We start from the raw sequence: 17,003 nt of genomic DNA on the forward strand, positions 1-17,003 counted from the left end.
AAACCACTGAAGGACCCTGTGGTCACAAATGATATATTGAATGAATAAATAAATAAAAATTACATCTATACAGGAATACATTATGTAACATTTGTTCTATAACACCAAGAGATGAGGTAATTCCTGTTGAAGAGACCAGTTTTCATCAGAAGAAAGAAAGGACGATGACAGCAGAAATCTGAGGCCAGAGACAGCTATAGGAGTGGCTTGAGTAGTTCATCACAGAAGAGGTGGTGAAGAGAGTGGTGATAAATGGAATGGCCCCCGAAGTGAAGCACTATCAGATATGTCATGAAGAGGAACAGAGGGGGCAAGCAATTTCCAGAGGTAGGACTAATACTGATCCACAGGAGCCAACTTTTCAAAATGATTGGGGGTGCTGAAAATTTTTTTTTAACAGGTGGTGCATTCCCCCTCCCCCTCCCTTTCTCCCCTCCTCTCCCCCTCCCCCGTTTCAGGCCCTCCCTCCCTCTCCTCCAAGTTCCAGGCCCCCCTCCCTCTCTCTCCTCCGAGTTCCAGGCCCCCCTCCCTCTCCTCCAAGTTCCAGGCCCCCTCCCTCTCCTCCGAGTTCCAGGCCCCCTTCCTCTCTCTCCTCTGAGTTCCAGGCCCCCTCTCTCTCCTCCGAGTTCCAGGCCCCCCTCCCTCTCCTCCGAGTTCCAGGCACCTCTCCCTCTCCTCCAAGTTCCAGGCCCCCCCCTCTCCTCCAACTCGAGTGCCAGTCCCAACCCCAGCCCGACCTCTTCTCCCACAACAGTCCTCCGCTCTCGCCTTCCTGCGTGCCGCCCAGAATTTAAAACTCATCTTTCCTCGGGGTCCCGGCGGCAGCAGCAAAAGGCGAGCAGGCTCGGCGCTTCAGCTTTCCCTTCTCTCTCAGCTCTGGTCCCACCCTTGCAGAAACAGGAAATGAGGGCGGGACTAGAGCTGAGAGAGAAGGGAAGGCTGAAGCGCCGAGCCTGCTTGCCTTTCACTTCTGCTGCCGGGACCCCGAGGTAAGATGAGTTTTAAATTCTGGGCGGCACGCAGGAAGGCGAGGGCTGAGGACTGTTGAGGGCGGGCAGGTCAGGCTGCCTGGGAACTTCCGGCAGGTCAAATATTGGGGGTGCTTGAGCTCCCACAGCACCCACAGAGTAGGCGTCTATGTACTGATCTAATGGTCCACTCTATACAAACTGCAGCTTTAGGGCCTTGTTTACTAAGCAGCATTATAGGTGCATTAATGTTTTTAACGAGCATTAACCTGTACACGTGTACAATATCCCTATAGACGCCTACATGGTTAGTGCGCGCTAAGAGTAGACGTGCTAACACACCTTAGTAAACAGGGCCATTATTGACTAGATTTTTAATCCATGTAGTATGTCGCTCTGTCATTCTACTCCTCTCCTCAAAAATCCCCACGTGGGGCTTGCAAGTCGTGAACGTTTTTCTTCATCCATATTGCAGAGTTTAAGTGTAGTCATCACTCAATGAAAGGGTTAAGTATATTCCAAATGGCTAGTGTGTGATCCCACAGCCATGGAATTCTGCAAGGTTTTGGCTCCTAAAACTGCAGAATTAGGTGGGTTTTGTGGATTGTAATTGTAGACCTGGGCAGTTCCATGTTCTCACTGCCTGCAGACGTGCTAAAATATTCACAGAAGGGATCCAGGGGCTTTACATGAAGTGGCACTGAATAAAAAAAACAAGGAGGTCAGGATAACCTAATGAAAACCAGCACTCAGCCCCAGAACAAGGAAAGAAAGGGAAAATTTGAACTGTGTTTTCTATAAATGGGCGAAGATAGCCATGAAGAAACTGCAACAGATTTACTAAGATGGTAAAAAAAGGAACTGATGAAACAGAGGCCAGCACAGCACTGAAACTGAGATGTCATAGGAGGTTTGCCTTTCCAAGATTCTGAATGTCATGAAATGTTATGTGGGCTACAATAATGATAATGCACGGAAGGCTCCGATATCTTTTTTCCCACTTTATTAAATAATTGTCAAATGCAATTAAAGAAATTCTAGCAACAAATCAAACAGGTTTCCAAGAATAGAACAAAAAAAAAAAACAGTGCTCATCAGGAGCTTCCTTGAAAATGGAAAATATCCTTTCTAGTAGAGAAGTGCCTCCTGCTTAGGGTTACCATATTTTGTCCCCCAAAAAGGAGGAGACATGCCCCACCCCTTTCAAACCCACCCCGCCCCTTTCACGCCCTCACTCCGCCCCCCTGTCGCATTTTCCTCTCCCCCCTGTCACACACCCCGTCACTTCCCCTCCTTGTTACCCCCCTCCCCTTACCTTACTACTGCCATGGTGGTCTGGCCCGCCCTCTGAGTTCCAGGCTCCCCCTTCCTTCAAGTTCCAGGCCCCCCTCTCCCTCCCTCCCTCCCTCCCTTCAAGTTCCAGGGTCCCTCCGAGTTCCAGGGTTCACCCTCCTTCCCCTCCGAATTTTAAAAGTCATCTCTCTTCTTACCTCATCGGGGTTATGGCGGCAGCAGGCCGGCAGCAGCAGTGAAAAGCGCTGTGTGCAAGCTTCAGCCCTTCTTCCTTTCTCTGTCTCTCAGCTCTGGTCCCGCCCTTGCGGAAACAGGAAATGAGGGCGGGACCAGAGCTGAGAGACAGAGAAGGGAAGAAGGGCTGAAGCATGCACGCAGCGCTTTTCACTGCTGATGCTGGCCTGCCGCCGCCGTAACCCCGACAAGGTAAGAAGAGAGAGAACTTTTTAAATACGGAGGGGATGGATGAAGGAGGGGGAGAAAGGGGGGAGGAAGGGGGGAGACTCGGAGGAAGCCTGCACGCCTTCACTGCTGCTGCTGCCGCCACCGCCCACCCCACCCCCCCAATGACTTTTAGATCAGCTGATTTCTGGCAGGCTGCAGGCACAGACGCTGCAGCCTGCCTGCTGGCGTCGGCCCGCGCCCCATGCATACTCATGATAGGTCAGACTCAGGACAGGGCAGGTCATGTGATAACCCGAACTGAGAAGCCCGGACAAATCGAGGAAACTTGCAAACCTGCCCGGACTCCCCACGGCGCCCTCAAAAAGAGGACATGTCCAGGGAAATCCGGACATATGGTAACCCTACTCATGCTGCAAATAACACATTCTGACTTTCACCTCAAATACAAAATTTAATTGAAGTAATTCACTATTTAGATGCATTGGCTAGGGTTCTGGAGGGAGAAATGCTCTGTGGCTCCCAGCTATGAACTTTTTCTGTGAAGAATGGGCTACACAGAAGGGGTAGGGGTTAAAAATAGAAGAAAACACCTGGGTAATTGAATGAGGGTTTTTAATTTTGACTGAGCTAGAAGCCTAGAGAAACAGGAACTAGGTAGCTGTTCTTGGGCCAACACTTCTTACAGAGCTTCCCTTTGAAAATGTAGAAGCTGACAGAGGCAAATTTGGCAGGTAAAAGCACAAGTGAAAGGTTTCAAAGTGAAATCCACTGTCCTTTGCTTGCCAACTCTGTTCACCCTTTGTGGTGCAGCTGAAAGTATGTGTCCTCTGAAATACAGAATGCCAGGCAATAGCAGATGTATGGTTGTATCTAGGTTTGCAACAAAAGAAATCTAACATGCTAGAAGGTAATAAATCATAGTGGTCATGGTTAGAAGATTACTGTGAATGTGCAAGAATTCAAGAATAGTTTCTGAAAGTGGGTCAACAAAGACTCACACTAATTTAAGTGCATGGAAAAACAGCATCCACTGATATCATGCCAATAGAATCTGCTCAGAGCTGCCAAATTAACCAGTTCCAGGAGGAAGACGTTAGACCAGTCCTGAATTTCTGACAACCCTATTCTGCTGCATTATCGGACATCTAGGGAACTTAATACCCTTTCACTGGACCTGGTCATACTGACAGTACTTGAATATACATTTGTCTAGGTACTGGCTCAGAGCTGTGAAAATGTTTCCTGCTTTCAAAGCTAGCATAGAATTGAATCACTAGGTATCAGAACAAAAGACCAAACTATCATGTAGTAGATGACATTAGAGTTTGGCCTGAACTATTATTATGATGTCATCATCTTGTTTTGCCAGTGTTTGGGGAATTATGTGGAGGAGTATCCTGCTGGTTTGAGCACTGGGCTTGACACCCAGGGGTACTCAGTTCAATTCCCTCTGCTACTTCTTATGATTTTGGGCAACTACCTTAACCCCACCATTGCCTCTGGTACAAAATTAGATTCTAAGCCCTCCAGGGACAGGGAAATTCCTAGTATACCTGAATGTAAGTCACCTTGGGCTACTACTGAAAAAGGTGTGAGCAAAATACAAATAAATAAATTATGGTTTCTTGGACTTTTGCTTACTATTGTCAAAATGATGCCAAGATACCCTTAAAGTAAGGTATAGAAGGGCACTGATAAGTTCTACCTTAATTAGACAAGGATGAGGTGGGGAGCAGGACCTTAGGCCTAAGCTTTTTGCTGTTTTCATAGGCAATGCTATAATAATCCTTACCATTCTCTCCAGCTTCTAACATGTCTTGCAGATATTTGAAGGATCCTGACTGTTTGGGCTGTGACATGGGTTCACTGTAATCCTGAAGCATCCTATACACATCTGACTGCGTATCGATTCCGTTTTTGCTTCTTGGGAGGGATCGCAGGGAATCGGCACTAGTTAAAGCAAAAAATGCACCAAGTTTCATTCAAGTTAATGGATGAAAAAAAATACGATCTTAATTTCAGCCAAAACCAACATGTCAGACAAAATAACATTGAGGGGCATAATCGAACGGGGATGCCCATCTATAAGGATGGCCATCTTTAAGGCCGGCCCCGTAGAGCGGCATCTTGACCGTATTATTGAAACAAGATGGCTGGCCATCTTTTGTTTTGATAATATGGTCGGGGCCAGCCAAATCTCAACATTTGGGCTGGCCTTAGAGATGGCCGACATTGGTTTTCACCGATAATGGAAACTAATGGCGGCCATCTCAAACCCGGCCAAATCCAAGGCATTTGGTCGTGGGAGGAGCCAGCATTTGTAGTGCACTGGTCTCCCTCACATGCCAGGACACCAACCGGGCACCCTAGGGAGCACTGCAGTGGACTTCAAAAATTGCTCCCAGCTGCATAGCTCCCTTACCTTGTGTGCAGAGCCCCCCAACCCCCCCCCCCCAAAACCCACTCCCCACAACTGTACACCACTACCATAGCCCTTAGGGATGAAGGGGGGCACCTACATATGGGTACAGTGGGTTTGGGGGGGGTTGGAGGGCTCCCATTTACCACCACAAGTGTAACAGGTAGGGGGGGATGGGCCTGGGTCCGCCTGCCTGAAGTGCACTGCAGTACCCACTAAAAACTGCTCCAGGGACCTGTATAGTGCTGTGATGGAGCTGGGTATGACATTTGAGGCTGGCATAGATGCTGGCAAAGAAATGTGTTTTATTTTTATTTTTTGGGTGGGAGGGGGTTGGTGACCACTGGGGGAGTAAGGGGAGGTGATCCCTGATTTGCTCCAGTGGTCATCTGGTCAGTTCAGGCACCTTTTCAAGGCTTGGTCGTGAACAAAAAGGGACCAAGTAAAATCGGCCAAATGCTCGTCAGAGCCGGCCTTCTTTTTTCCATTATCGGCCGAGGCCGGCCATCTCTTAACCACGCCCCCGTCCCGCCTGCAGTACACTGCCGACACGCCCCTTGAACTTTGGCTGGCCCTGCGACGGAAAACAGTTGAAGCAGGCCAAAATCGGCTTTCGATTATACCGATTTGGCCGGCTTTAGGAGAAGGCCTGCCATCTCCCGATTTGTGTCGGAAGATGGCCAGCCTTCTCCTTCGAAAATAAGCAGGATTGTGGCATTTCTTCCTAAGAAGAAGAAAAGCTAATAAAGGGCTTCTTTTACAAAGCCACGCTAGCGATTCCCTTGCGGCAAATGAGAGCAAATCCATAGGAACTGAATGGGCTTCCTCTCATTTGCCGCAAAATTCTTATTGCTGTGGAGAGGTTCCTTCAAAATATGCCTCCTGTATAATTTGGGCCCCTTTTACTAAGCTGCGTAGGCGCCTATGCGTGCCCAACATGCGCCAAATTGGAGTTACCGCCCGGTTACCGCATGGCCCTTGTGGTAATTTTTCATTTTGGCACGCATCCGCTACGCACGTCTGAAAAATATTTTTTATTTTCTGGCACACATAGCAGACGCGCGCCAAGTGGCATCTGATGTGCGTAGGTCATTGCTGCCCAAATTCTTTATCGCTAGATCTATGGCTGGTGGTAAGGTCTCAGACCAAAAATGGACGCGCGGCAATTTTGATATTGCCGCACATCCATTTTCGGCAAAAAAAGAAGGGCATTTTTTACATGTACGCTGAAAAATGATTCTGTGCACACCCAAAACCCGCACCTATCCTACCCTACCGCAGGCCATTTTTCAGTGCGCCAATCAAGCCAGGAGGGTATAAATCCTTGAAAAAGTTGGGTCATATCCAAAGCATAAAGTGGCTCAAAGGGGTTGAGGGAGACTAGAGAAAATCTTTTCCTTCTCTGTAAGCACCATCCCCCTCCTATACTTTTGGTGCATAAGTTTAAGTGTCGTTGTCCCCCACATTCTATATAGTGCACCTAGGGATCTGTGTCAAAATCCAGGCGTATTCTATAACAGTGCATGTAACTTAATTGGCTTAACAAGCTAATCAGCATTGATAAGAGCACTTAAGCAATAATAAACACTAATTGGCAGTAATTAGAATTTACACGCACAACTTGCTAAGCGTACTTTGTAATGCACTGCGCCTAAATCCTAATTCACGCAGCTCAAAAGGGGCATGGCTATGGGCAGGGAAATGGGCATTCCAAAATTTGCACACGTAGTTCTAGAAAATGGCCCCGTAAATGTAAATCTACACGCAGGGATTTACGCCACATTTTCACTGGTGTAAATGGAGGTGGGTAGTTTTAGGCGCCGGGATATCAACTAATCATATTCTATATACCACGCCTAAATCTAGGTGCCGCTTATAGAATATGCTTAGGCAGAAATATTTACTGTACGGATATTTTAGGTGTCTTGTATAGAATCTGGCCCCGTGTGCTTAAATTATAGAAGTGCACACTCAGTGCTGTCCTGTAAATCACATGCTAAACTTGCTTAGTGTGTAAGTGCAAGGGTGTACTCACAGGGGAGGAACATGGGTGAGACCAACATTTATACATGTAACTCTTACATAATACTGTAAATTACGCACTAAGGTGTTGCATTGAGGTGCGCGTACTTACTCCTACTGTTAACATGACATAAGTGGGTGTGTCCAAATCTAGATGCGTAGGTGATAACTTACACAAGAATTCTACGATGGAATCTTGGCACCCACATGTTGGTAATGGATTAGCACTCAGGGGCACTTTTACTAAGCTGCGGTAGGCTGTACGCACATGTAGCGCCCACTCAAATGAGCCTATCGCCAGGTCTTTTCAGATTTGACATGTGCCCATAACGCATGGATGAATTATTTATTTATTTTCTCCTTTAACTTATAGGATAATTGAGAAGATAACCCAACTCCACCGAGGTAACCTTGTCAAAAGATATATATAGCCTGCTGAAATCGCCACAACATAAGTTCACAAATTCAATAGCCATGTCTGAGCTCCATTACTGAATTTCCAGGTATAGGGAGCTGGTTAAGTGTGATATTTGGCAATTAATTGGCTATGAAGAATCACATAAAGATATGTGTCCTATTTATGTGGTTATCTTAACAGGTTGTGTCGACTCTGCCCCCCAGATGTGTCAAAATAGCCAGTTTCAGCTTGGGTGCTAACAACCAGGAATTTTTGGAGGCACCATCTGTTTAAGCACCACTGAAAATGCTTGGATAGCCCTGGACAGGAGCCTTTCCTGGTCATTTAAATCATTTTGAATATTAGGCCCCAGTGTTTTCCTTTCATAAAGTCAAAACACATTGGTTACCTAGAGAGACTATTAGAAACTATAAAATAGGTATCAAATCTGCCCTCTTATGTACCTTTGGGGAGAAGCAATCTGCAGTCCACTCATGTGTGCTGGCAAATTGGCTTCCATATTGTTTGAGTAAAGTTTAGAAGGATTATTATACTGCATGTTGAGAACCGGTTTGCTGCCATTTGGGCTTGCAGGAGACACGGGTGCCGACTTTCTGTTGTGAGTGCTTCCAAGACATATATTATCCTGCAGAAGGAAAAAAATAGCATGTGATTAAACAAGGTGGATGTCTGCCATGAAACAGAACTGAAATCATGTGACATTGCCAATCCTACATGGTTGTGCATTAGAAAATGTTCAGGAGGAAATAGTGCTGCTGACCCAACTAACAGCAAAAATTCAGCTTCTGTAGCTGTGAAACAACACAGATAAGAATCTGTTCTTATTTATGCTGCTTGATGTGTCCTTGTACAATTGTTCCAGCAGACCAAGAATAACCTCTTTTCATAAGTGGTGCAGCACAGGCCAGACAGGATTAGTGGTTTCAAAGTGCTGAGTCACCAGGGCTGGCCTCTTGCACCTTAATTGTACATTTTTGGATGTGAATTAGTTGAAAATGTTCATATTAAAACAGTGCAGTTTGTGAAATAATCGTTAACTTGTTAAAACTCCTTCATTTCAGTTGAAAAGTCCTTAAATCTTTTTTTTTTTTTTTGCAAAGGGCGCTTTATGTGGGCAAAATGTAGGGTGAGGCAATCGGATTAACTAACCGAGGCTTTCTGAAAAGCAGCAGTTTTATGCTTTCTGAGGATACAAAATGGAACATCCAATCATCCAATAAGTCTTTGCATTACAGCCCCTAATATGTGAGGTTTTTTTTTTTAAAGGCAAAAAATATTAGAAGGCATTTAGCACTCTGTTCACCCAAATGCACTGAGGGGTCCTTTTACTAAGGTGCGCTGAAGAATGGCCTGCGGTAGTGTAGGCGCGGGTTTTGGACCCGCGCAGATCCATTTTCCATCACGCCTGTAAAAAAAAGGCCTTTTTAAAATTTTTGCTGAAAATGGACGTGTGGCAAAATAAAAATTGTGGCACGTCCATTTTGGATCTGAGTCCTTACTGCCAGTCATTAACTTAGTAGTAAGATCTCTCGCGTTACCCGTGTGGTAATCACCTACGCGCATCAAGTCAGAGTTACCGCCCAATTTTCGCCATGCGGACATGCGTAAAAAATGAAATTACCGCACGGGCCACACGGTAGCCGGGCAGTAACTCCGAATTGGCACGCGTTGGGTACACGTAGGTGCTTATGCGGCTTAGTAAAAGTGCCCACGAGTCTTCTGGGAACCACACATCAGGAAATATATGTGATTTGCTGAACAGATGTGCTGCAGTAAGTTCCCAGTTAGCGTGAGAATGCTTTTATTTTTACTGCAGAGGAGGTATGTCTGGGGTTGGAGAGTGGGCATTTCTGCAGTAATCAGTTAGCACAGCTACATTGCTGCACGCTAACTGATTAGCATGTGATTAGCGCTTGAGCCCTTACCACCTACAAAATAGGTGGCGGCAAGGGGTCATATGCTAATCTTTTGTAATAGCCGTGTACTAATAGCAATATTAGCACATGGCCATTAATATGAAAATTTGAAAATCGACCGTTTTACTGATGCGTTAAAAATGCCCTTACCTTGGGGAAAGACCTGCCTAAGGGCACATTAAGGCCACTTTCTACTGCAGTTTTGTAAAAGGGCCCCAAGAATGCTCAGTATTGTTTTCTCTATCATCTGTCTTAAAAAACTTGTATATTTTTTAATGTGCTGCAAAATGTGCATGGATGATTCATAGTGAAATACTCATTGTGAATCTTCAAACGCCATTTAAAATTCAAGGGGAGAAGACAGTGAATCAAAAATAAATCCTTTAATTCTTTTATGTAGCACTTATCTTAAATGCCAGAGCTAGAGATGAGGCAGGGCTGGAGGACATACACTCAGGAACTAACTAGGTGACCTATTCTGAAGGCAAAGTAGTCAGGACATGGGAGACCTTGAAGAGCCTCAGGCAGTGATATCAGGGAGGACCGTCCCACCATGGGACCCATAAGACCAAGCCAGGGCATACCCGCACCTCTAAGGGAGGAGCTAACACCAGCCCGTAGGAACAGCAGCAGCAGCCAGGAAACCCACATGAGTGGCGAAATTCTGTGTAGCACTGGTCATCGCAGTTCCAGCTGCCCACTGCTCCAAATATTGTTAAATAAGAACATAACATGAGAGTAGCCATACTGGGTCAGACCAATGGTCCATCTAGCCCAATATCCTGTTTTCCAAACAGTGGCCAAGCCAGGTCACAAGTACCTGGCAGAAACCCAAATTGTGGCAACATTCCATGCAGAACCCCAAAGAATAGCAAGATTCTGGAATCCTACTACTACTACTACTACTACTACTTAACATTTCTAGAGCGCTACTAGGGTTACGCAGCGCTGTACAGTTTAACAAAGAAGGACAGTCCCTGCTCAAAGGAGCTTACAAGTTGGGGCAGTCCAGATTTCCTGAATAGAGGTATAGTGGTTAGGTGCCTAAACAGTGAGAAGATTCCATGCAGAAACCCAATTAGCAGCAACATTCCAGAACCCCAAAGAGTAACAAGATTCCAGAATCCCTAAGAATAGCAAGATTCCATGTAGAACCCCAAAGAGTATCAACATTCCATGCTACCAATCCCAGGGCAAGCTGTCGCTTCCCATGTCTGTCTCAATAGCAGATTATGGACTTTTCCTCCAGGAATTTGTCCAAATCTTATTTAAACCCAGATATGCTAACTGCTGTTACCACATCCTCCAGCAAAGAGTTCCAGAGCTTAACTATTCGTTGATTGAAAAAATGTTTCCTCCAATTTTTTAAAAAGTATTTCCAAGTATTTCCATGTAGTGTTCCCTAGTCTTTGTACTTTTGGAATGCGTAAAAAATCGATTTACTTCTACTCATTCTACACCACTCAGGATTTTGTAGACCTCAATCATATCTCCCCTCATCTGTCTCTTTTCCAAGGTGAAGAGCCCTAACCTCTTTAGCCTTTCCTCATATGAGAGGAGTTTCATCTCCTTTATCATTTTGGTCGCTCTTCTTTGAACCTTTTCTAATTCCATTATATCTTTTCTGAGATACTTACAATACTGGGGATCTTTTCACACCTTGAAACACAGGAATTATAGGTGTTATTTATATTTTTTCCAGTTACCATTTGGGAAATTATTCTGTACAATTTAAAACTGTTCCTAGGTTTTATGATTTTACAGGGGATCAGCTGAGGCTGGGCAATAAGCCAGTCACTATGAAGGGTTTTGTCTTAACGAACATAGCCTGCATTCTTTCACTTTCTAAGGCCTTCTTTCCAGTCATAGACATTTTAGGAACCACATTCATTTCTAAAATCATTTCCCCACCAGCCCAGAACAACCTCTTTTAAGTTTTCACACAAGGTTACTTTCCCATTAGCTCTTAACCCACTGCTTCAATTCACGAGCTTATATTCAGAAGCCAGCTGTGTCTTCAAAAGGCTTATATCCTTTTCTGGCAAAGAACACCAGCAATCAGGGAGGTGGAATTAATATCATTTAAATGTAAATGAAAAATGAACCCTTTTTCACATTTATGTCGATATTTAAGAAATCTAGTAGCTGTTTTGTTCCTTGAGAAAAGCTCCTCCAGTGGGCTTGTACCACGGGGAAATTTTGAAGACATCCCCCGGACTCTGTATAGGTTGCCCAAATTTGGGTGCAGATCCCAGATCTGTGTGGAAGCTAATTAGTCAATTAGGTGCTAGCAATCAATTATTGGAGTTAACAAATGCTTAATTGGCAATAATTAGGAGTTCCGTGGGAATCTGCCCTACGTCTTATTCTATAATATTTAAGTCTAAATTTCATAGCCATGCTGTGGCCATGGGAGGGGCATGGGCAGGACAGGGGCAATCCCAGAATTTAAGTGCAATACTATAGAATACCTGCATTTGCACGCCTAACTGCCACCAGTTGGGCACAAGCAGTTACACCAGACTTTGCCAGACATGACTGCTCACGCTGGAAGTTAGGCACAAAGGGCTACATTCTATATATGGCACCTTAAAAATCAGTACTGAAAAAAATATGCCTAATATTAGGCACGATTTACAGAATACAACTAGGGGCCCTTTTACTTAGCTGAGTAGGTGCCTCTGTGCGTCCAACGCACTTCAATTTTGAATTACCACATGGCTACCATGTGGCCCTTGCGGTAGTTTCATTTTTGACGCACGTCTGATATGCACCCCGGAAAATATTTTTATTTTCTGGCATGCGGGCGGTAATCAACATTTTACGCGCGTAGACCATTACTAGCCGGTTACTGCGTGAGACCTTACCACTAGGTCAATGGCTGGTGGTAAGGTCTCAGACCCAAAATGGACACGGGGCAAATTTCATTTTGCCGCATGTCCATTTTTGGCAAAATTTTAAAAACCCATTTTTACAGGTACGCTGAAAAATAATTCTGCGTGCGCCCAAAACAGATGACTACACTACCGCAGGCCATTTTTCAGAGTACCTTAGTAAAAGGGCCCCCTAGTGCCTGTTCGTGCAACTAAAGTTAGCCATAGGTAGCTATTGGTCTAAATGTCTACGCTTAAATTAGGCGCAGACCGGGTGTATTCTATAACAGCGCGCATAGTTTTTAGAAACACCCATGGCCTGCCTATTCCACCCCACTTTTTCAACTATGCGCCTTAGAATTTACACGCATTACTGTTGTGCGCATAAATTCTAATTAATGCCAATAATTGCTTGTTAAGTGGCAGTGATTGGCGCTGATTTGTTTGTTAAATAATTAAGTTGCAAGTGCAAATCCAGAATACAACCAGATTTGCATACGCAATGTAAGTCGCACTATATAGAATCCGGGAGAAAATGTGTGCTAAGCTAGTATTCCATTAAGGACGCTCCTCGAAGAGTGCCCCTTAGTTGCCGGCACCTGACTTTGACTGCCATCTATTGACTGTAGCCCCATATGTTTTAGCTATGGAAACCATGCAGGTTAAATGTCTGAAAACAACCCACAACCAGGAGGAATGGAGGACTAATACTCATGGGCCCTTTTACTAAGGCATATAAGTACCTACGCTCGTACAATGCACGTCAAATTAGAACTACCGCCCGGCTACCGTGTGCCTTAGGTGGTAATTCTAATTTTTTATGCACGTCCGATACGTGCGGCAGAAAATATTTTTTATTTTCTACCGCATGGCGCTAAAGGGCAGTAATCAGCAGTGTATGTGCAGAGACAATTACCACCTGGTTAACACGCGAGACCTTACTGCTAAGTCAATGGGTGGCGGTAAGGTCTCAGGCCCAAAATGGACGTGCGCCAATTTTTATTCTACCGCACTTCCATTTTAAAGGCCTTTTTTGCAGGCATACTGAAAAATGGACCTGCGCGCGTCCAATACATGTGCCTATGCCAGCTCAGGCCATTTTTCAGCACGCCTTAGTAAAAGGACCCCTTAATCTCAAAAATAATGACACCTGTAAAAATTAATTTGTAGCAATATTAACCTCATGAGAACGGCTGAAAATGTTGCATGGAGGGAAAAAGCCGCAGTGACCCTTCCCCACCTCCCTACCTGCAGGTGGAGGAGGGAGGTGGCCACCTGCAAAACGGCAGTGCCCAGCCCTGCCCAGCGTATCCCGGGATGCGCTGGGCAGGGCTTCACACCATATAAAGGCTCTGATCATGGAGTGGTAGCAAACGCAGGCGCTAGTATGACGCTAACAGCCTCTAGCGCCTGCGTTAGCGTCTGATCATCAGTCCATGAGTGAGCAGAACATTTTCCCTGCTCATTTTGGAGGGTGTGCCAACAGCAAAGTCTTTACCAGAGGAAATGTTTATTTGTTTTAAGCATATGAAACTCAAATACTGGATTGTTGCTATGTGGTTAAGCCTGAGGTGCAAGGCCCCCTTTGAAGCCTAAACACTTCTGAAAGTAATAGAAGTTTACAGAGACCTGCCTAGGAGCTCTGTAAAAGGCAATCGCTGACGTTTTTGTGACCCTGTTGAAAACTCAATGGTCTGCCAATAACTTGCACTTTAGAAAGCACCTAGGTCTGAAGATAATGAACAAATTTAGCATGCAAAAAAACCCCCAAAACAAACCCTGCAGAAAAGCAACTATGTCTCATGCCCCTGGCCCCTGGCGTAAAGGAAACAAGACAGAACTGCAGTCTGTGGACCTCATCAGCTTTTGGTTCCAGCCCTCTCCTGAACAGCAGACCAAGAGGGCTTTGTTTTGAAAAAGGCTCCTCCCCCTTCTGTCTTAATGCCATAACACCAGGTCTGTCTGCTTGATTAAATTAAATGCAAGCTGATGCCAACACCCTTTGCAGATTATGAGAAGCCCCGGGAACTGATTCTGCTAAGTAATGAAAAGCAGATGATGCATATCAGACCTTTCACAGTCTCCCAGATCTATTTGAAAGGATTCTGATGCCTGAAAGAGAACTGGGTGCAAACATCTAAGCTAACTAAGCGGGCACATACCACTAGTTTCTTAAGTTTTAACGGTTTTTATTTAGGATCAAAAGGAGTAGACAGCAAACTGCTGAGCAGCAGTACAAGGCAAGTGTAATAGTCATGTACGTGAGAATGAAAAATAGACAATATAGCATAACAGTGAACAATGTTCTCTAAAGCATGAAACAAAGGGAAAAACTTATGATCCTGGTTTTCACACCCTCTCCAAAACACCCACAGCCGTTCATTCCCTGAACCATGTACAACTATGATGGCCCTTTGTCTGGACTCTTATGACTCTAAGCCATTGTGGTAAGATGAGCATACCCAAGAATCCCAAGCCTCCCCCCAACCCCATCCTCCCCCCCAACCCAGCCTATTGCTAAGCAGGAACCAAATCATGATATACTCTGGAATCTATTCAGTACTGCACTTGCTGCCCTGTGTGAGACAGCTTGTAAATAACATCCAAACAGACAAAAAAGCTTTTTGTCTTCTTGGGGTCACATGGGCAGCCCGCACCTCCCATAATATTAAGGCATGTAGCCTATTTTGCCAGTACCAAAAAGAGGGAGGCACAACCTGCAACCAATGTGGTAACTGGTCAGTGCGCGGCACTGCCCGATTACTGCTGGGTAGCCCTGGTGGTAAAAATGTGAAAATACATTTCCATAGCATCGGAAGTGGCATGTGATGGGGACAGAATTACTGCCGGGCTGCTGTGGTAGACTGGCAATAGTTACGGATTGGCGCACGGACAGCCTACTGCTGCATGCCAAACCTTTAGTAAAAGGGCCCCATAGTGAATGCCACTCATTCAGTCTTTCAACTAGAAATAGCAGGAAAAAAAACATCTCAGAAATGCATTTTAAAGGTATTTTTCCTCTTTGTTTCTGTTCAATTTTTAGTCACAACTGTTGAGTCCAAGAACTAAGTGCAGGTTCCCCACCTGTCACAGCTGAGCTCTTGCACTGCTGTCCAAATCTAGAACAATCCTAAACATATTTTTTTAAATTTTATATTTATACATTTTCAAAATACAATCAAGACAACTCTTGAGTAACAGAAAAAGATTCCTCATTACAGAACTGCTCCATCTCAATTACAAAAGAAAATCAAGCAATAACAAGGAAGATTATACCACAAAACTTAAGAAAACAAGGAAAAGAAAAATCCTAAACATTCTAACAACTTTATAATTAAAGATTAAAGTTCACTCTTCTGGGCAAGTTATCGAAATGGCTTCAGGTTAGTTTTTTAAAGCACAAATGACCCTGTTAAAACTGTGAAGTGTTTAATAATGCACTCAGTAAAGCCCACATGCCATTCCTTTTAGATACTATATTAAGCATAGTGGGGGATATTCTATATATGGAGCATAAAAAAATTAGTACACAAATCAGTGCTAACTAAGCGTATTCTATAAGCGGTGCCTAGATTTAGGCGCGGTATATAGAATATGCTTCGTTGATATCTCAGTGCCTAAAACTATGTGCCTCCATTTACACCAATGAAAATGTGGCATAAATCCCGACACCTAGATTTAGGCGCACTGGACCATATTCTATAACTACGCATGTAAATTTTGGAACATCCACAAAACACCAATTTCCCCACCTATGATCACACCACTTTTTGCCTGTGCGCATTAGAATTTCGACGCACTATAAAATGGGCCCTGCTGCAGATAACTCGAGCTAAGCTTTAGTAAGCAGGGGGTTTATTTTGGGAGGCATACAGGGAACTACATTGCATTCCATTTAATTCTAGAACAGTCTTTATAAAATCACGTCTTGCCCTCAACAGCTCCAATCCAAAAAGCAGGGCCGCCGAGAGACTGAGCCAGGCCCAGGGCAGAATCGTCATCACCGTCACTGCCCCACCCCCCAAATCATCATCGCCGCCGCCCACCCGAAGTACCTTGGCTGGCCCCGCAAGCTGCAGGCAGCGCGGCTCCTTCCTTTGCCCAGCGTTGCCTGCCCCTGTGACTGCTTTCCTCAGGTTGCACATGCTCAGTCTCAAAACTGAGCATGGGTGACCTGAGAGCCCAGCAGCTACTAGGCAGACAATGCAAAGGGGGCCCGGCGCCGGAGTTTTCGCTCTCCTGCTCCTGTCGGGACGCAATCACCTGGGTCCCATCAGGAGCAGGAAGGAAAGAGAGAGACCCCTGTGCCGGGCTCCCCCTAGAGGCCTGGGCCTGGGGAATTTTGCCCCCATGCCCCCCCCCCCCTCGGCAGCTATGCCAAAAGTACTAAATTGAAAGTTTTAAAAAATAATTTCAGAAAACAAAAGACCTTTCTTCCAGGTGACACATAACTGTTATCATTCTGTCTTTGGGATGCAGTGACACACTGACAATTCCTTATCAAGGGTCATAGGAACCAACTTTTCAAAATGATTGGTGGTGCTAAATCCAATAGAAATTGCCCCTCCCTGGTCACAGTCAAGGAGTTTGCGCAATATTGGCGGTGCTGAAGCACCCACAGAGCTGGCTCCTATGTCAAGGGTCTTTCATCAGCTCTGATCCTGTCAATGAGATGCTCTTTATTTTCCA

General features: G+C 45.1%; 1 protein-coding gene across 1 annotated transcript in view; it reads right to left on the reverse strand.

Moving 5' to 3' along the window:
• Nucleotides 1-17,003, reverse strand: part of PDLIM4 (PDZ and LIM domain 4) — a 122,295-nt gene that overhangs the window by 13,814 nt on the left and 91,478 nt on the right. Inside the window, exons 4-5 of the mRNA XM_030211541.1 lie at nt 7,969-8,150; nt 4,459-4,616 (exon numbers count right to left, since the gene is read on the reverse strand). Of these exons, the coding sequence (XP_030067401.1) occupies nt 4,459-4,616; nt 7,969-8,150 (340 nt within the window). The remainder of the gene's footprint in view (nt 1-4,458; nt 4,617-7,968; nt 8,151-17,003) is intronic.

This window comes from Microcaecilia unicolor, chromosome 8, assembly GCF_901765095.1.
Source record: "Microcaecilia unicolor chromosome 8, aMicUni1.1, whole genome shotgun sequence".
In the NCBI taxonomy this organism is placed as follows: Eukaryota; Metazoa; Chordata; class Amphibia; order Gymnophiona; family Siphonopidae; genus Microcaecilia; species Microcaecilia unicolor.